We start from the raw sequence: 21,641 nt of genomic DNA on the forward strand, positions 1-21,641 counted from the left end.
GAATACCGACTCCACCAATTGTCAGCAGTGTGACTTTGGGCAAGTCACTTAACTTCTCTGTGCCTCAGTTCCCTCACCTCTAAAATGGAGATTGAGTGTGAGCCCCCCGTGGAACAACCTGATCACCTGTAACCTCCCCAGCGCTTAGAACAGTGCTTTGCACATAGTAAGCGCTTAATAAATGCCATCATCATCATCATCATCCTGAGAAGAGGGGAGGTGAGCAGCCCTTTGTGGAGCTGGCCAGCCTCTGGTAGCAGTGAAGCTGTTGCTACTCTCCATCTCTCCGGAGTTCCCTGCTGTAAGGTCCTTGTGGGCAGGGAATGTGTCTGTTTATTGTTCTGTTGTACTCTCCCAAACACTTAGTACAGTACTCTGCACACAACAGCGCTCAATAAGTACAACTGACTGACTGACTGTGTGCCGCTATGGCTTATACGTACACGATCCACGGCTTCCAGTTCAGTGGCTACTTCTGCTGCAGCCAACTCCTCCCTTCTTGGAAGCAGAGCGGAGCCAGGGCCGATGGAGGAAGCCTGGGAAGGGTTTGATAGGTAGCTGGGATCCAGAAGTTCGTTCATTCATACATGAATGTTGCCAACTTGTACTTCCCAAGCGCTTAGTACAGTGCTCTGCACACAGTAAGCGCTCAATAAATACGATTGATGATGATGGCATTCTTTCAATCGTGGTTATTGAGCTCTTTCTGTGTGTCCAGCACTGTGCTAAGTGCTTGGGAGAGTACAATACAACAATAAAAAGACATTTCCTGCCCACACAGACATCAATAGAAATAAATAAATGACAGATATGGACATAAGTGCTTTGGGGCTGGGTGGGGGAAGAACTCCTCCCTTCAAAGCCCTACTGAGCTCACCTCCTCCAGGAGGCCTTCCCAGACTGAGCCCCCCTTTTTCCTCTCCTCCTCCTCCCCTCCCCATCCCCCCGCCCAACCCCCTTCCCCTTCCCACAGCACTTGTGTATTTGTACATATTTATTACTCTATTTGTACATATTTATTACTCTATTTTATTAATGTGTATATAGCTATAATTCTATTTATTCTGATGGTAATGACACCTGTCTACCTGTTTTGTTTTGTTGTCCGTCTCCCCCTCCTAGACTGTGAGCTCGTTGTTGGGTAGGGATCATCTCTATGTGTTGCCGATTTGTACTTCCCAAGCACTTAGTACAGTGCTCTGCAAACAGTAAGCGCTCAATAAATACGATTGAATGAATGAATGAATGAATGAGTAAGGCTTTGAAGGAGGGAAGAGTAATTGTCTCCCCTCAGGTGGTCTTAGAAGCCATGGGCAGGGAACACTGGGGCTGTGTCTTGGCCCTTGGCCAGAAGATGCTGAGCTAGGCAAAAATAGCTTGATAGGCCACCCTTTGGCAGGCACATCCAGGGTTACCAGGGCTGAATTTAGATTATATATTTGTCACGTTTCTTGTTAAAGTTGCATTTAGGTAGCAAAGTCGGCCATTAAGAAGATTTAGATTAAATGAGCAGAACAGAAAAGAATTTGCAAGATTTGCATAGAGCCATTAAAAGCACAAGATTTTAAAATGATTTCTCTAACCCGTAGTATTTTATTGCCCAAGTGGCCTCAAATTAATGAAATGTTTAGAATAGAAATTTAACCTAATTTAATAGACATGAAATTAGCATTGGAATCAGAAGGGCCAAAGGAGATCATTTTTTTGACATTAGAGACTGTTAACTAAGGGGTAGGAGTAAGGGCAAGTTCATTTAGTAGTTTTTAAAATAATTCATGATTGTGATTCGGACTACAAGGAAGCACTTTGTTGACCTGACATAATTAAATAAAATATCAGGGACTTTTTTTTTCTTTTGCTTTTCAAATAAATCCAAGAAAAGAATATTGTATGCTCCCCAAGGGCAGGGATCATGTATCATACTTGCGTTGCCTGTTTACAAGTGCCAGTCTATCAAAGGCATTTACCAGGGGCTAGGCATTCATTCATTTATTCAATCGTATTTATTGAGCGCTTACTGTGTGCAGAGCACTGTACTAAGCGCTTGAGAAGTACAAGTTGGCAGCATATAGAGACGGTCCCTACCCAACAGTGGCATAATTAGTGGTATTTATTGAATGCTTTCTGTGTGCAGAGCACTGTACTAAGAGTTTGGGACAGAATACTGCAATGGATTCTGTAAACATGTTCCCTGCCCACAATACGCTTACTCTACTAAGTATTTGGGAAGAGTACAACATACTTAATAGGGGAGAAAGTCAAAAATTATTTACAGATAGCGAAAGAAGAAGGAAGAACAGATATAGAGCCAGGAGCAGTATAAAGGCATCAGGATAAGACAATTGAGCAGATAATTGAGCAAAAAGATAAATCTATAAAATATAGAAACAAAAATATGTCTGTACATGAGTGCTGAAGATAGGAATGAAAAATGGGTGTTGGGCCGATGTGTCAGTAGGGTTGTGAATTAATTGGGAAGGCTTCCTGGAAGAGTCATGTTTAGAGTTGCACACAGTTACCTGTCAGAGAAGCAAATTTCACTCCTTTAGGGCCTTCAGAAATTAGGTACTCAGCCTCTTTCCCATCAAGTGATGTAAAGTTAGCTCTTCCCCTTCCTTCCCCCGTCCATGGAATTCTGTGGCTTCCAGTTTGTTCCCCTCTTCTCTCACCTCACACCCACCCCCTGGTACCCTACACCCCTCTCCACTTTTATAATTTCAGTTACCAACCTCAGACCCCGACCTTGCCGGGGTCGGGGCTGGGGGAGGAAAGGGGGCTGTCAAATGAGGAGTCTGGGGCCCGAGGGGCAGGGAGTGGGGAGAGCAGGTGGCGATGGCAGGAGAGAAGGCAGGGGACAGAGCTGGGGGGAGCCTCAGACCTTGTACCCTGAATTCTCTCCTTCTCCTTCCTACTTCCTCCCCCTCCCTTACCCACCTCTCTGCCCATCCTTCCTTCCACCTCTGCCATTGCCCTCTCCCCCAGTCTTCACACACAGTCCACTCTGGCCTCCCCCTCAGGATTGTAAGGACAAAGACTGTATCTGACCCGATTATCTTGTATTTATCCTCAAAAATCTCCAGTGGCTACCAATCAACCTACGCATCAAGCAGAAACTCCTCACCCTGGGCTTCAAGGCTGTCCATCACCTCACCCCCTCCTACCTCACCTCCCTTCTCTCCTTCTCCAGCTCAGCCCGCATCCTCCACTCCTCTGCTGCTGCTCACCTCCTCACTGTGCCTCGTTCTCGCCTGTCCCACGGTCGACCCCCGGCCCATGTCATTCCCCTGGCCTGGAATGCCCTCCCTCTGCACATCCGCCAAGCTAGCTCTCTTCCTTGTCTCTTCTTGTCTCCCCGTTTTAGACTGTGAGCCCACTGTTGGGTAGGGACTGTCTCTACATGTTGCCAACTTGTATTTCCCAAGCGCTTAGTACAGTGCTCTGCACACAGTAAGAGCTCAATAAATACGATTGATTGATTGATTGATTCCTCCCTTCAAGGCCCTACTGAGAGCTCACCTCCTGCAGGAGGCCTTCCCAGACTCAGCCCCCTCCTTCCTCTCCCCGTCCTCTCCCTATTCATCCCCCCTGCCTTACTTCCTTCCCTTCCCCACAGCACCTGTATATATGTATATATGTTTGTACGTATTTATTACTCTATTTATTTTACTTGTACATGTTTATTCTATTTATTTTATTTTGTTAATATGTTTTGTTCTCTGTCTCCCCCTTCTAGACTGTGAGCCCACTGTTGGGTAGGGACTGTCTCTATATGTTGCCAACTTGTACTTCCCAAGCGCTTAGTACAGTGCTCTGCACACAGTAAGCGCTCAATAAATACGATTGAATGAATGAATGAATGAATTTATCCCACTGCTTAGTACAGTGTTTTGCCTTAACAAATACTACAAATATTACTGTTATTATTAAGAGGAAATGATTACCACCTGACTGAACAGGAACCCTCCCTCATGGTAGATGCTCAGATGATTCTAAATACAGTTGGCCCTATTTTAATATGACATAGTGTATACAGCATGGGCCTCGGAGTCATGGTCTAATCCTGGCTCTACCACATGTCTGCTGTATGACCTTGGGCAGGTCACTTCACTTCTCTGGGCCTCAGTTACCTCATCTGTAAAATGGGGATTGAGACTCTGAGCCCCACGTGGGACAAGGACTGTGTCCAACCCTATTTGCTTGTATCCACCCCAGTGCTTTTTGTACAGTTCTTGGCACATAGTAAGCACTTAACAAATACCACAATTATTATTATTATTATTACTAAGTACTTAAAAGTAAGTATTCAAAGTATTTTCAAAATAACATTGATTGTCACCCTTGTGCATTGAACGTGGCCTTCATAAGCCCTAGGATTCACGTAAGGTGCGATGAAGTGTTGCAGTTTTCACAGGAAAGTTTTGGGTTGGAAAACCGCCGCATGCTGCTAACTAAGCCTTCCCCAAACCCCGAAAGTCCTTTTATGGTATTGGTTATGGTGAATAAAAAGCTTATGTTTGTTGTTGCTTTAATTTTAATAAAGCTTTTTTTTTTTTAATTTTAGTCAGCAGATAAGCAGCGAGCCCTTGAAGAAACCAAAGCTTACACGACGCAGTCCTTAGCAAGTGTAGCCTATCTGATCAATACCTTGGCCAACAATGTTCTCCAGATGCTGGACATACAGGCGTCCCAACTACGAAGGATGGAATCGTCGATCAACCACATTTCACAAGTGAGACCAACCTTCTTACTTTGATTGTGTTGCCAGGGGAAGCCCCACAGCACTTACGTACATATCTGTAATTTATCTATATCAATACGTGTCTCCCCCCTCTAGACCGTAAGCTCACTGTGGGCAGGGATGTTGTCTGTTTACTGTTGTATCGTACTCTCCCAAGTGCTTAGTACAGGGCTGCACACAGTAAGCACTCAATAAATATGAATGAATGAATGAATATATTAATAAAGAGTTATTGCAGATGACACTGGCAGGTTTCATCTTATAGATGTTAACCATTATACTGGATTTGTAATAAAAGACTACTTTCCGAGTTCCGCCTCAACGCACTGGGTCATTTTTGGATTCTGTCCCCCATTTCTCATAGGCATGGTTGTCTTCGGTGAGATTATGATATTGAAATTAGGATTTCTAATATTGTCTCATAAAACTCAGGTAGCCTGGTAGAGTATTAATGAATTCTTCCCTGACCCTACCGAAAGATACATTCTTTTGTTTGGGTTTATATGAAGTGGTTTGATAGTTCAATTTAATTTGTTTTGTTGGCTTTTATTAGGCTATGTTCTCTGTGATAGAAAAAAAAAAGTGAACATGTAACCAGTTAGCTGACCCTAGTTCATCTAATTAGAAAAAAAATATTTGAGGTATCATTTTTTCCTCAAAGTAGCCAATGAAAAATGGACAAGTGTCCATTTACTACCCCTACTGGAGTATAAACTCCTCAAGGGGAGGCAGCTTGTTTGTTACTGTTATGTTCTCCCAACCACTTTGTAAAGTGTAGTAGCCACAGTAAGTGCTCAGTAGTTACTATTGGGTAAATGAAACGGTTTTGAAATCATTTACCAAGATCAAAAAAAGATTTCATGTTAAGAGGTTTACTGAAGTTAATCTTTTGGTTATGCTTGTCAATTTCTGACAAAAAGAATGCTACGAGTTCTCTTGTCTAAGGCATGCACTAAGGATCAGCTGGGATAAGAAGGCTATGTCACTGTGGTAAGTATTCATAAATGTCCAGAATAAGAATTCAGTTTTTAAAAAAGCACTTCATTCCTCTGGAAGCAGCATGGCCTAGTGGATAGAGGATGGGCCTGAGAGTTGGAAGGACCTGGGTTCTAGTCCCAGCTCTGCCACTGGGCAAGTCACTTCACTTTTCTGTGCCTCAGTTACCTCATCTGTAAAATGGGGCTTAAAAGTGTGAGCCCCATGTGGGACAGGGACTGTGTCCAACCTGATTAACTTGTGTTTGGCACATAGTGAGTGCTTAACAATACTATTGGAGAAGCAGCGTGGCTCAGTGGAAAGAGCCCGGGCTTTGGAGTCAGTGGTCATGGGTTCAAATCCCGGCTCTGCCAATTGTCAGCTGGGTGACTTTGGGCAAGTCACTTAACTTCTCTGTGCCTCAGTTACCTCATCTGTAAAATGAGGATTGATTGTGAGCCCCCCATGGGACAACCTGATCACTTTGAATCCCCCCAGCGCTTAGAACAGTGCTTTGCACATAGTAAGCGCTTAATAAATGCCATTATTATTATTATTTTTTTTTATTGTTATTGAACTCTTCCAAGCACTTAGTACAGTGCTCCACACACAGTAAGCACTCAATAAATATGATTAATTGATTTTGCACGTCAAGTAGTCAATGCCGGCTATTAATTGGTTAATAGATTGGCTAGAGAAGTGTGGCCTAGTGGATAGAGCACGGATCTGGGAGTCTGAAGGACCTGGGTTCTAATCCTGGCTCTGCCACTGGACTGCTGGTGACATTGGGCAAGTCACTGCACTTCCTCTGTGCCTCAGTTACCTCATCGAACTCCAGAAGTTGAAAAACTTATCACAGCTGACCATAATGAGAAGCAGCGTGGCTCAGTGGGAAAGAGCATCGGCTTTGGAGTCATGGGTTCATGAGTCAGAGGTCATGGGTTCAAATCCTGGCTCCTCCAATTAGCTGTGTGACTTTGGGAAAGTCACTTAACTTCTCTGTGCCTCAGTTACCTCATCTGTAAAATGGGGATGAAGACTGTGAGCCCCCCCCGTGGGACAACCTGATCACCTTGTAACCTCTCCAGCGCTTAGAACAGTGCTTGGCACATAGTAAGCGCTTAATAAATGCCATTATTATTATTATTGTATGAGTTGCCTAGCCTAGAACCAGTATCTTCAAGTATTCCTCAAGAGTTAAGTATGATTCCCATGAATTTAAACATGTCTGTGAGTTAGCAGTTAAGAAGCTGCATGGCCTGCATGGACCAGGGTATCAGAAGGACCTGAGTTCTGATTCCGGCTTGCAGCTTGTCTGCTGTGTGACCTGGGCAAGTTGCTTAACTTCTCTGTGTCTCAGTTATCTCATCTGTAAAATGATGATTAAGACTAAGAGCCCCATGTGGGACATGGATTATGTCCAGCCTGATTAGCTTGTATCTACTCCAGCACTTAGTACAGTGCCTGGCACATAGTAAGTGCATAACAAGTGCCACAATTATTATTTATGAGATTGTTTTATGTGTCTCTCTCCAATTAGTATGAACTCCTTGTGGGCAGGGACTGTATTTCATTCTTCTGTTTACAAACGTGTAGTACCCAGCACTGCACCCAATGGGTGCACAATAAATACCTTTATTACTATTAGTATTCCTCTTTAGAGGAGCACTTCAATATTAAGCCTTTACTATGTGCCAGGCACTGTATTAAGTGCTGGGTTGGATACAAGCAAATTGTAGACAGTCTCTGACCCCCATGGGACTCACAGTCTTAATCCCCATTTTACAGATGAGGTAATTGAAACACAGATAAGGTAAGTGACTTGCCCAGGGCACACAGCTGACAAGTTGCAAGGCAGAATCAGAACTCAGGTTCTTTTGACTCCACACCTGTACTCTATCCACTAAGTCATACTGCTTCTTAACTGCTTACTCATAGACATGTTTTAATTCATTGGAATCATACTTCACTCCTGAGGAATATTAAGTTAATGCATTTTGAAGATATTGGTTCTAGGCTACGCAGTTATGGTCAGTTGTGATAAGCTCTTCAACTTCTGGAGTTCTGTAGGGCACGCTTATTTATAATTATTATTTATCCAGCATCATCATTGATCGAGGAAGAAACTTCTCTTTTGTAATGTTATTCTTCAGGCCCTTTATGCTTAAAGGAATTTAAAAGGCAGTTTTTTCAGCTGTTTTTTTTTAAAAAAAAACCCTTGAGTTAGAGTTAGTGAGCCCTAATCAAATTTTATTTTAATTTTCACTTGGAAATCTAGGACTTCTTAGCTTTTGAAATGTACACCTTATGCGATTTTCATATCAGGTGATGGTGAGGCCGAGAGGAATTTTGGCAAATGCATTTAAAATATAAAACTCCTTTATTGTTTTTACCTATTTTATATCATCCCGATGGACAGCTGCTATGTTTGCATTCTCTTATTAGCACTTTTAGGAGGAGGAGCTAAAGATATGATTCCTGCCATTTAGGAGCAACTGTTATAGTGCAGGAGCGATTGGTCTCCCTGAATCTTCTCTCTCACCTCTCCAGTCCGTACTTCACTTTGCTGCCCAGATCACTTTCCTGCAAAAACGTTCAGTCCATGTCTCCCCACTTCTCAAAAACCTCCAGCCGTTGCCCATCCGCCTCCACATCAAACAGAAAACTCCTTCTGTAGTGGGAGAGTCAGCTCTCCTCTTCCCATGTTACCTTGCTGATCTCCCACTACAACCAAGTCCACACACTCAGCTCCGCTAATGCCAACCTACTTTCTGTACCTTGAGCTCCTTTATCCCTCCACTGACCTTATGCCCACTTCCTCCCTTGAGCCTGGAATTCGTTCCCCTTTCATATCTGTAGGTCCATCATTCCCCCTACCTTCAAAGCCCTCCTACAATCAGATCTCCTCCAAGAGGCCTGCCCCGGCTAAGCCCTCATTTCCCCTCTCTGCCCTCTCCTCTGTGTTGACTGTACACTTGGCTGTGAACCCCCTTAAACACTTTGGTACTCACCCTAGCCCCACAGTACTTAAGTAAATAATAACAATAATAATAATAATATACAAAGGCTTACACTGTATAATGGCTTTTCCCAGTATATAAAGGAAGAGAACATTGCAATCTGGGACACCATAAAGCCCCCTTATTGATGTGTAGGCAACCTTCAGATAGCAATTGTATGAGAAGGCTTGGGGGTGGGGAGTCCTAGCTCTGCTCACAACTAGGCTCATCTCAACATAGCTATGCTGCCCGGGACATGGGAGGAGCATGAGTAACAGCAGGATTCCCAATCAGTTTCTGTCTGGTGAGCTGAAATGGAGAGCTGAGGAAAGAGTTTAAGGCCACTGTAAAATAGAAGCTCAGACAAATAGAGGTTCCAATCCAGCTGAAAACTGGGGGGTCAGTTGCCAAAGATAGAGCAGCAGAGATATACTACCATCAAGAAAGGAGTCACTCTCTTTGAACCAAAGCCTCTCAAGCAATGAGAGGCAATCAATCAGTGGTATTTACTGAGTGCTTACTATGTGCAGAGCACTGTATTAGCACTTGGTAGAGTAGAATACAACAGAGACAGAGAACAAACAGCCCCAGCTTCTGTAAACATCGAACATAACAGCACAACAAAGAATTGCCCTCTTGCATGCAGCCATTGCTACCTGGCTTCAAAGGTCAAAAGGTATTGACCTTTTCATCCACACGTGCACTCAGGCGAATTGCATTGTCAGTGATGTCTTCTTCAAGTACAACCCTGTATCTTCTGAAGCACCCTTCCCCTCTGCTTCCCACCCATTTACCACCAGGATGCTAATGCTACAGCCCCTTCTCCTGCTCTGGTAGAAACAGAATGGCTGCAACCATGGTCAAGGCCTCAAGATTCATAAGGGTTCCATTTTTGGTCAAGTGGTCATCTCAGAAGCCTAAGAAGTCACAGGAAACATTAGAGCTGGAGAAGGAAATCTGTGCCCTTTGCTTTATTTCCACCCGCCTCCTTGTTTTGGGGTTTTTTGAATGGCTGCCTGTCTTCTACCACACTCGCCTAATATCAGATCGTTTTGAAAATTCATTTTATGTTTCGGGGAATCTCTTGTTTTGCAGACTGTGGACATTCACAAGGAGAAAGTTGCAAGAAGAGAAATTGGTATTTTGACCACCAACAAGAACACATCCAGAACTCACAAAATCATTGCACCAGCTAATCTGGAGCGACCTGTTCGTTATATTAGAAAACCGATTGACTATACAATTTTAGATGATATTGGACATGGAGTAAAGGTAGGTATTTCTATTGTGAGTCTTAGGTCTAAAAGAAAGGTACTTGAATTTGAGGCACAGCATCGATGTGTAAAGTGCAAATTTCCCTGACATCAGGGTGAGGAATTCTGATGATCTCTTTGCCCTTGTTCTTTCTCTTCAGCAGGTACTTTTCCATTGAGATTCCCACTGAAATTCGTGAATTGCAATCATCTTTGCATGAATTGCCTCATTTAATCATTTTGACTCATTAATTGCAACACATTAAGGTAGTCTCAGTTGCTTAGAATTTTAGTAGTGCAGTAAGATTGCAGCACAAATCCATTGAGATCCTTCAGTTCATCCAAATTCTTAAAATTATCAGTCGATGGCTTAAGTCAGCACTCAGCCAGCAAAATCCCCACTGTCACCTCTCCTCCAGTCTTCACTGCCATAGTCCTCCATTCTTAGACTGATAGCACAGGGGACAAGTGACGAAGGAAGAGGTGGCTCCTTGCCATGCTGATATCTACCTGCTCCTACTCAGGCAACTTAGAAGTCAGCAGTGAGTGATGGAAAAGTCTGCATCAACTCATGCACGAGTTATTATCCTGGGATATTTTGGGATCTGTTTATCAATTGTTGGATGAAAGATATTAATTAAATGGATGCTCACTCTATTTTCCTTATCTGGTAAGCCCTTTTAGGAAATTCTCATCCATCATTTGAAAACAACCCTTTTGAAAGCCTTAGGCATCAGCAGTTCGTGAGGGTGAAGAGAGTGAGTGTACTCATTAACATTCTTTATGCACTGGCAGGTGAATTAGTATTGCCACTGTTTTTCTGCCAAATTCAACCGTGTGAGTGCTTCAGAGCAAAAGTGTGGTTGTTCATTTTTGGGTTGGATTAAGCAAATTAATTATATTTCTAAATTCAGAGCAGAATGCAACATTCACATTTGCCAGGTTAGTATTAAAGTACATTAAGTCCCCTTTTCCAAATCTGTTGTCTTAGATTTCAGATTCTATAATACTGAGTAGTGAGTTTAAACGGACTTGTAGGCTAATTTTAAAAACCAGTAAATTTAACACTGTTCCCTCAGTTCATGCAATTATGATTCATTTCTGTATGTTCTGGAATTTAGAAAAAATAACTCCTTTGCCCATTAAGAATCAGTTGGGATTTCTGTTCATTTTGGGGTTGTGGTGGAAGAAAATGCAGGGGGGATTTAAAGTTTTATTTTAAGGGTCTTACCCTTCTTACCCCCTTTTTGGAACATAAAATATTGAATGCTATGGTAAATACTTTTGAATTGACTTAACAATTAGTTTAAGTTACTTGACTGACTGGAGAATAACATTTAATAAAAGTATTTCAAGTGTTTGGGAAGATTATGAGTAGTTGAAATTGAATTTGGCAGGAAACCTGAAGAACTGATTAGATTTAGCTAATAGGATATTAAAAGCCATCAACAGACACTGTTGCCCTTTATTCAGTGTTCAGAAAGAATAAGTCCGGATATCCCTACTTGGCCTTTTTTTTGGTTGTTTTGTTTTTTTAGATGACTTAATTTTTAATTCTCAAATTAGATTCTCTGTAGAGAGGTGGTGATGATGTTGATGGTGGCATCTCCTGGCAGAAATGATAGTTGAGCCTCGGTCCTTAAACTTCAGTTACATCGTACTCTCCTAAGCGCTTAGTACAGTGCTCTGCCCCCAGTGAGCACTCATTAAATATGATTGGCCGACTAACTTGAGGACCCAGGCTGAGGAATCGATTATCAGGCAGATGGCTTTCAGAGTACCATTTTTGTAGTCTGCCATCACCTTCTAGGCATTTTTCCACCATGGCCCACAGCCTCGCAAGCAAGTAGAAGAGCTGGAGTGCAGCCCATTGCAGAGTAGATGCAAAGCTTTTTTTTTGTGGGCAGGATCCGTTTCCCACCAAAATGGCCCCAGTGTAATGCTGCTGTGGGGCTGTGGCAGATCACTGTCTGCCCACCACTATTCAGGTCAGCCAAGTGTAGTTCAGGATTCCAACTTGCAACGTCCACCTTGCAAGACACCCTCAGAGGTTCCTTGGTCAGAAGTCTTCCCCTGCACTGGTGACATAGACCCAACAGGCAGAACCGGAACAGAACCCAGGTCTTCTGATTCCCATCATCATCATCATCAATCGTATTTATTGAGCGCTTACTATGTGCAGAGCACTGTACTAAGCGCTTGGGAAGTACAAATTGGCAACACATAGAGACAGTCCCTACCCAACAGTGGGCTCACCGTCTAAAAGGGGGTGTTCTTTCCGTGGGACCAACAACAGGGCTTTACATAAGGGAGTTCTCCCTAATAGGCCCATCATCTTAGTGCTGTAGAACCCTGGACAAGAGTACCCACTTTTCTTTTGTGGGTCTTTCAAGATTTGGACAAGTTCAGAATAGTGTTATAATTAGCGACCCACGCTCTTTGAATGCCTTTAGGTTTTGAATAAAGCAGTGTGTATAAATTCGTTCCATCTTAAATCTCCTGTCCATGATACATTCTGCTTAATCACTCTTTCTGTGACCTACTGATACATTATTTTGTTAATGCTGAATGCTAACTTTTTCTTTCTTTTTTCCTTTCTCTTCACATCTTGAAGTTCCAACTAACCTTTCAATGCTTTTTTCCTTACTTCTTTTATTTGCTCCATTTATGCATTAAGTGGTTGCTTAGATTTAAGGTAAGAGATCCCAGGGCTGGACTTCCATTCTTATTTCTTACTGAGAATATTACATACGGGGAGTGAAGTGATAGTTAGTCCTCTAAAATCAATTCCCGCACGGTCTCTTATTCCTTCTACCTGGCCCAAAGCCTTGTCTCACGGAGCAGACAAAACCACACATTTTCTCAAGTGAGTAGGTGTGCTGGGTGGCATAATGGCTTCATGAAATGAAGGCCTATCTCTTAAAAGTTATGTCTTGAAATGCAGATAGCACTTTCATGCAGTTGGGTCTTGGTAAATGAATTGATTTTATGAGTCAAAGATAGGGATAAACTTCTGCATTAATAATCCATTACACTTGATTTAATCATCCCCCTGTGTAATATTCTTTACCCTATATACGGTGGTGTTTTATTATCTTCTTTGTGAGCAATGTTATTCATTGTCTGTATGTTAACTCTTTAAAAGTTTAAAAATTGACTCTAACGATGAAAACGTTAAACATTTTTGAGTTGCAGTATCATAGAGGCTGAAGAAAAAGTAGGTTTTTCTCCCCAGTTCATATATACAATATTTTTTGTCCTAAAATTTTCTCAGTTTGGGGTACTATGAATGAATATGCAAATTGGTAAAAGTGTTGATATCAAAGTAATCAGATATCCATCATGTGGCAGAAGTATGACCTTTTTCTCCTTAAAGTATTCCTCTATTCCATTTTTAATATTAGATTGCTTTGAAAGAAGTTTCATCTGTGGTAAGTTAGAGAAATTTCTGAGTGGAATTCTGATAAAACACAACATAATATTCCACCCCTTCCCATCTCTCTTATTTTTTTTCTGCCATTTTTAAACCTGTCTCCCTTTCTCTCCCTTCCAAATTGGTCTCCAAACATCTCCAAATTGGTTCCTTTTCATTCTTTATAGCTAACTCTGCCTGACAGTTCCTGTGCATAATTGTCAAAATGAAAGTGTTGTGGGGAATTGTTGAATCTGTATTTTTAGTGATGAAATTTAGAGATCTAGCAGAAAGGTTTATATAAATGAAATGCAGTAGAATGGAGGAAATCCAGTTGTTGATAAATCAGCTGAGATTTTTATGAAAAAAAATGACTGGAATAGTGTTGCTTTGGAGTGTAACAGAATTAAAAATCATTTGAAAAGGTAATAAGTACAATTTCTACAAATTCTGTTGACTAAGGATGGAGTAAGTGGGGTACGATCGAATGAATACAATAATAACCAGTTTTATTTTTAAGGATTAGGTATGTATTTTTTAAATTAAAATAGCAGATTTTCTGGTAGGGATTTAAATGTTGTGAATGCAGATTCAACACTGTTAAAACTGTAATATTTGATTCTAGAAGTTCAGTGAACAAGTCCATTTATTAGATGACTATGTTAGGTTTTGCTTTGGCTGCTGGGCAAATGGAATCAATAAAACTAGATTTTGTTAACAGCCTGCTTTTTAAAGTGTCTTGTATGTTTGTAATCAACTGTCAGGATAAAGTGACTGATGTAGCAGTTCTTTCTTACTAATTATTGTAGTGCATTTTGGCAATCTAGGATATGAGAGGAACAAATACAAAATAACATCTAGATGTCTTCAAATTCTTCATTTTTGTAAGCTTTCATTTCTCCCGTGATTTCAGTTCCTAGTAGGAATTCAGGTACTATTATTAGTTATTGAAAATGGCTTTTGATAATATTTGCCACAATTTTTGAAATGCCTCCAAGTTAACCTGCCTAATGCAGTCCTTATAGAATTAGTCACTGTGCTGTTTGACAGGTTATTTCATAAAGTGGTGGGGTGGTGGGATGTTATTTACCATTTAATTCATTTGTGTCTGGGGTGCAGCGTCACCTCAAAGTGGTGATTTTTTTTCAGAAATCTTGATTATTTTCAATTCAGGACTACTTCAAACTTTTCTGTCCCCTTGAGTCTCATCCCCAGACCGGTAATTTGCTATCCTTGGAACTCCTCCTTGGAACTGGTCAAGAATTTTAGGAAATTCTCATCCATCACTTGAAAACAACTCTTTTGAAAGCCTTAGGCGTCAGCAGTTCGTGAGGGTGAAGAGAGTGAGTGTACTCATTAGCATCCTTTATGCACTGGAAGGTGAATTAGTATTAGTATTAGAATTTGCCACCGTTTTTCTGCCAAATTCTACCAAATTCTGCCAAATTGGAACTGGTGGATAGTGTTAGCATCCTGACCTCTCTTCTCTTCCCCCCGCCCCACCGCCCCCAACACAGGACTTCACATGTGTTAGTGATTTACATCTAGGTCACCAGCTCCGAAGACGTAAGTTTGCTATCAGTTAATTTTCCTATAATTCTTAGTCTACCATTGTCATTAGGGCATTTTCTGCTCTGGCAGAATTGGGATGCTAAGGGAGTTAAACACCTCTGTGATTGCGACTTGACTGGGAGAAGATAAAGACCAGGCAAGGGAGCCCCATGTCTAGAGGTCTCTGGGCTGTGTGCTGGTTTAGAGCTTGACGTTGCACGACTGGCTCAGTGAATTCCACCAAAATTCCTTGAGAAAATAGCAGCTTAAACACAAGGAGTTGAGATCTGCAAAAGTGAGGTTTGGTTTAGAAAAACTGAGGAACCCCAAAAGGGGTTTTCTGAATTGGTTACCAGGCTGAATTGGTTATTGATGCCCCTGATATTTAGATTACTTATCTAGCAATCTAAATAAATGATGCCTGTCAAAAGGAATGTGTTTGTGTGAATGGCACTAAATTTTGATATAGAACAAAATATGTTTTTTATCTGTAGGCGGTAAGGGATTGAATGGATTTGGAATATATATTTGGAATTTAGACAGAAACTGACTTGAAAGGAGGGCATTTGGGACTAAAGTGAATTATTTATACTTGGCTACTCAAAAAAAAAAAAAAGAAAGAAAGAAAAGCCAGGCCTTGCCTCTCAGTGTCCTGTTTGCTAGCTTGCATTTAAACAAAAATAAACTGGTAGGCAGGGAGAGAGGGCCTGAAGTGGGTAGTCAGTTGAACTGAAGCTGGTGTTTCTCAGGCATAAAATGATTTTTTGAAGCTCTCTGAAATGTAAGCATCCCAGGATGTGAATTGTTAACTGACAATAATAATATTAATAATATAATAATAATAATGGTATTTGTTAAGCACTATATGCCAAGCACTGTACTGAGCTCTGGAGAAGATACATGATAATGAGGTCAGACACAGTGCCTGCCTCATAAGGGACTCAGACTCTAAGTGGGGAGGGAAAAAAGGTATTTAATCCCCATTTTCCATGTGAAGAAACTGAGGCAGGGTAAGTTACTTGCCTAAGGCAACGCAGAGGGCAAGTGGAGGAACTGGAATTAGAACCCAGATCATCTGACTACCAGCCCTGTCCACTGGGCCACACTGCTTCCCTATTATTTATGAGCTCCTTGAGCGTATTTTCAGTGAAACTAACCTTTCGCATATATTATAATGATAACCTCAATATAGGTTGCTAGACACCAGGGATGTCGAAAATAAGGGTACTACATCTAGGACAATAGGTAGTGGAGACTTCTGACTCTCGGGTGCTACTTGCAGCTGGAGAGCTGTATATAGCACTCCTGACAACCCCAATTTAAGACTTTTTATTATGAATTTTTGTTCTCAAGTTTCTTGAAGCCCAATTACACAGTTCTTTTTCAGAATCTTAATTTTGGGCCTTTAAAGTGTGACACCGCATTATACCAGGGATGGGGCTTTCAGGTTTGGGACCAATGGCTTTACAAGTCTTATGAAATCTCTCGCTCCATCCCTTCTCCCCTCCTTAACTTCCATCTTCAACCGCTCACTCTCCACTGGTTCCTTCCCCTCTGCCTTCAAACATGCCCATGTCTCTCCCATCCTAAAAAAACCCTCTCTTGACCCCACCTCACCTTCTAGTTATCGTCCCATATCCCTCCTACCATTCCTTTCCAAACTCCTTGAACGAGTTGTCTACACGCGCTGCCTAGAATTCCTCAACAACAACTCTCTCCTCGACCCCCTCCAGTCTGGCTTCCGTCCCCTTCATTCCACGGAAACTGCGCTCTCAAAGGTCACCAATGACCTCCTGCTTGCCAAATCCAACGGCTCATACTCTGTCCTAATCCTCCTCGACCTCTCAGCTGCCTTTGACACTGTGGACCACCCCCTTCTCCTCAACACGTTATCTGACCTTGGCTTCACAGACTCCGTCCTCTCCTGGTTCTCCTCTTATCTCTCCGGTCGTTCTTTCTCAGTCTCTTTTGCAGGCTCCTCCTCCCCCTCCCATCCTCTTACTGTGGGAGTTCCCCAAGGTTCAGTGCTTGGTCCCCTTCTGTTCTCAATCTACACTCACTCCCTTGGTGACCTCATTCGCTCCCACGGCTTCAACTATCACCTCTACGCTGATGACACCCAGATCTACATCTCTGCCCCTGCTCTCTCCCCCTCCCTCCAGGCTCGCATCTCCTCCTGCCTTCAGGACATCTCCATCTGGATGTCCGCCCGCCACCTAAAGCTCAACATGTCGAAGACTGAGCTCCTTGTCTTCCCTCCCAAACCTTGTCCTCTCCCTGACTTTCCCATCTCTGTTGACGGCACTACCATCCTTCCCGTCTCACAAGCCCGCAACCTTGGTGTCATCCTCGACTCCGCTCTCTCATTCACCCCTCACATCCAAGCCGTCACCAAAACCTGCCGGTCTCAGCTCCGCAACATTGCCAAGATCCGCCCTTTCCTCTCCATCCAAACCGCTACCCTGCTAATTCAAGCTCTCATCCTATCCCGTCTGGACTACTGCACTAGCCTTCTCTCTGATCTCCCATCCTCGTGTCTCTCTCCACTTCAATCCATACTTCATGCTGCTGCCCGGATTATCTTTGTCCAGAAGTGCTCTGGACATATCACTCCCCTCCTCAAAAACCTCCAATGGCTACCGATCAATCTGCGCATCAGGCAGAAACTCCTCACCCTGGGCTTCAAGGCTGTCCATCCCCTCGCCCCCTCCTACCTCACCTCCCTTCTCTCCTTCTACTGCCCAGCCCGCACCCTCCGCTCCTCCACCACTAATCTCCTCACTGTACCTCGCTCTCGCCTGTCCCGCCATCGACCCCCGGCCCACGTCATCCCCCGGGCCTGGAATGCCCTCCCTCTGCCCATCCGCCAAGCTAGCTCTCTTCCTCCCTTCAAGGCCCTCCTGAGAGCTCACCTCCTCCAGGAGGCCTTCCCAGATTGAGCCCCTTCTTTCCTCTCCCCCTCGTCCCCCTCTCCATCCCCCCGCCTTACCGCCTTCCCCGCCCCACAGCACCTGTATATATGTATATATGGTTGTACATATTTATTACTCTGTTTATTTATTTATTTATTTATTTTACTTGTACATTTCTATCCTACTTATTTTATTTTGTTGGTATGTTTGGTTCTGTTCTCTGTCTCCCCCTTTTAGACTGTGAGCCCACTATCGGGTAGGGACTGTCTCTATGTGATGCCAATTTGTACTTCCCAAGCGCTTAGTACAGTGCTCTGCACATAGTAAGCGCTCAATAAATACGATTGATTGATTGATTGATTGAAAGGGGAAATGGTGGGAAACGGAGATGGTATGCGAGATCAAGTAATATGTTCAAGAGAAAAGGCTGGTGGGAGGAAGATTACCTCAGAGAATAAGGGAATAGTGAAAGGAGGAGGTAAGGAAAGGGTTGGGGAGAGACATCAGGGCAGGGAAAAATCAGGGATAGAGGAGAGCAGCAGAGAGAATGATGGGTAAGATGACCATATTTTCTCAAACTGAAAGTAGAAAACAGAGCAGAGCTAAAGGGGCAGGGAAGAAAAAGGGAAGAATCATAGCAGAGCTTGAACCTGAGACAGTAATGGAGGCAGCCAGTCAGACAGCAAGGAGAGGAAATGTGGGTAGAGAGAGACAGGGGAGCAACAGAGGGTAAAGGGAGGAGAAAGGGGGAAGGAGAGAGGCACGGTCAGGGACAGCAGATTTTCTTACTCATGCCTACACTGCTAACAGCACTCACTCAAAAAATTATTTTCTTGGTGATACACGATATTGAAAAGTAGCTTTATATTGTGGTTCTTTGAAATCTGAGTTCGATTACATAGCAAAATGCATAGCAGTTTGATCAAGCTATGGATTCTAAATATGACACATTGAACGACGTAAATCCCTCTAAAACATAGCAGGAGGATGGTTGCTGCAAAACATTTAAAAAAGTGTAACAAAAAAAAAGTTCATGTTCCAGTTCTTTAGAAGACCTGTAGTATTGTTAGTAGTAATGGTGTTCTCTATATTTATATCCAGGAGCTTAATGTGATTTGGAAATCAAACCAGTTCTCATGAGTGAATCCCAGTTCTTGGCCCCTATCTCTGGCCCACCTAGGAGGGTAAGGGGTGGAGGGGTAAGGGCCTTGGTCTGATGTGAAATGGCACATACACCCTTTCTCAGTCCATATCAAGCCTTCTATAGCTTCTGCACACGCACAGGAAAGCAGCATGCCCTAGTTGAAAGAGGATGGGCCTAGGAATGTTTTGATCTTGCTTACTTGCTTGCTGTGTCATCTTGGGCAAGTCACTTCATTTCTCTGTCCCTCAGTTCCTCATCTGCAAATCGAAGGTTCAATACTTGTTCTCCCGCCTACTTCTGTGAACCCCCATGTTGGACCTAAGAATAATAATAATAATAATGATGATGGCATTTATTAAGCGCTTATTATGTGTAAAGCACTGTTCTAAGCGCTGGGGAGGTTACAAGGTAATCAGGCTGTCCCACGGGGGGGCTCACAGTCTTAATCCCCATTTTACAGATGAGGTAATTGAGGCACAGAGAAGTTAAGTGACTTGCCCAAAGTCACACAGCTGATAATTGGCAGAGCTGGGATTTGAACCCATGACCTCTGACTTCAAAGACCATGCTCTTTCCATTGAGCCACACTGCTTCTGTAATTAACCTGATTAACTTGTATCTACCCTCCTGCTTAGTACAGTGCATAGCACAAAGTGCTGAACAAATGTTACTATTACTATCATCATTATTATTATTATTATTATTATTGTAGTGCCAGTTCTATTATTCATTCATTCAATCGTATTTATTGAGCACTTACTGTGTGCAGAGCACTGTACTAAGCAATTGGGAAGTACAAGTTTGCAATTAGTCACCATTGACATTACCTTAGGCAAGTCTTCTCTTAAATATAAATGTGATATATATCAGTTTTGCTAATAAAAGAAAGTGCAGGTAATTTAAAATCTGTTGACATGGGCAGGGAACATTCCTGCTATTTCTGTTGTATTGTACTCTTCCAAGCGCTTAGTACAGTGCTCTACACATAGTAAGCACTCAAATACCATCGACTGATTGATTTTGCTGGAGTTTCTATGACCTGCAGTAAGTATAAAGTATATATGCTTATTTGCTTTCAGGTTTTAAACAGTAAGAAAAGCATTGTATGTCTGCTTAATCTTAAAAAACGTCAGAGGACTCTAAACTTTATATTTTATTATGGTTGCTACCCAGTGTGTGCAAATACAGTACGAGTTTGTGAAAGCAGTTAAGCTGGAGGTAATAGTTCTTTTTTCAAATTGGCGTATAAACACAAAACCTCAAAGTACGCGTTTAGACAGCTTAGTAAATTGTATCGATCAGGGCTGACAGAGGTACTTTATAGGAGATACTGCAACTTAAAAAACAAATACAGTAAAAGCTTTGCTATCCAGTTTTGCTTGGGGACTGGGAGGATCTGGTTAGCCAACATTTGGTTTGTCCAGCTGTCATGGCAGACCATCAGGGAACTTTTCTTGAGCCTCATGTCTTTTCAAAGTTCCTCACAAGTCTAAAGATGCTCCTTGAGAAGCCTGATTCTGCTCATATTTAGAGTCTTGTTTGCTGATCAGATTAGGCTAGTCACAAAGGCTTCAGCACAGGCTAACAGCTTCTCCCTGTGCCTGTACCACTAGCGGAATAGCATTTTTGCTCTGCCTGACTTATAGGGGTGTCCCTGTGGAGGGACTGTATCTTGAAGCTGGAAGGCTGATAATCACCAATTGGAGGAAACTGAATGCTGTTTGTTAATCAGCTTAGCAAAGAGTTTATGCTAACCCCCAGGGTTACAGTATACCTACCTGGGGAGGACTCAAACATAGGAAACTGCTTTTTTAAGAGGGGTCAGCTGGCCAGATAACTCTCCTTTAGAGGCTGTTGAAATGTTTGTTGGTAAGGTGCAGGATAATACAGCTTTTACTGTAAACCACTCCTCCTAACGATGGAACCAAAACTATTTTTCAAGTATTTTTCGTGATCCGTGTATAGAATAAAATGCTTTCTTTGTTTTTATCTCCCTGCTCCTTTTCCCTTTCTAGTCCTAGCAACTTGGTGAATTTACCTACCTGTTGGCCCTCCATCACTTAAAATAACTTTGGATTTCATGTTGCTTTAAAGTTGAACTTAAAGGACTTGTTACTACTATTGAACAAATTGCAGCGGCATATTTCCATTCTAAAATATGTGTACATTTGTGAAAATAATACCATGGTGCCACAGTTTAGTCAATCAAATATATACTGTTTTGCCTTTAATAGTAGGAAAGAGATTATATTGCTGCTTAATTTTTAAGTTTGGAAGCTGATTTTTGCCTTTTGAAATTATGGTGAAGTCACACCCAACTATATGTCAAATGATCCAAACCGAAGTTGTGTTTATGAAAAACATATTAAACATATCTTTGGGGGAAAGAACTATAACAAAATTTTGAAAAAGAAATCTCTTAAAAAGGAAATTTCCAATTTTGTATATGTTAAGGTTATAGTTGGCAACACTGTGGGCAGAGAGCACGTCTAACAACTCTGGTGTATTGCACTCTCCCAAAGTGTTCGGTACACTGCTTTGCACAGAGTAACTGCTCAAATACCATTGATTGATTCATTCATTCATTCAAAGTCGTCTTCTGTATAAATACTACTAATAATGGCATTTATTAAGTGCTTACATGCAAAGCATTGTTC

The 21,641-nt window shown here is 42.2% G+C and overlaps 1 protein-coding gene across 14 annotated transcripts in view; it reads left to right on the forward strand.

Moving 5' to 3' along the window:
- The window catches only part of ABI2 (abl interactor 2), a 115,033-nt gene that overhangs the window by 58,835 nt on the left and 34,557 nt on the right, over positions 1–21,641 (forward strand). For 7 of the 14 annotated variants that reach the window (XM_038749369.1, XM_038749377.1, XM_038749370.1 and 4 more), the window contains exons 2-4: positions 4,562–4,729; positions 9,808–9,984; positions 12,643–12,660. In XM_038749369.1, coding sequence (XP_038605297.1) covers positions 4,562–4,729; positions 9,808–9,984; positions 12,643–12,660 — 363 coding nt within the window. The remainder of the gene's footprint in view (positions 1–4,561; positions 4,730–9,807; positions 9,985–12,642; positions 12,661–21,641) is intronic. The other 7 variants (XM_038749371.1, XM_038749379.1, XM_038749380.1 and 4 more) reach the window with 1 other exon arrangement.

The sequence above is a fragment of the Tachyglossus aculeatus genome, chromosome 7 (assembly GCF_015852505.1).
Source record: "Tachyglossus aculeatus isolate mTacAcu1 chromosome 7, mTacAcu1.pri, whole genome shotgun sequence".
In the NCBI taxonomy this organism is placed as follows: Eukaryota; Metazoa; Chordata; class Mammalia; order Monotremata; family Tachyglossidae; genus Tachyglossus; species Tachyglossus aculeatus.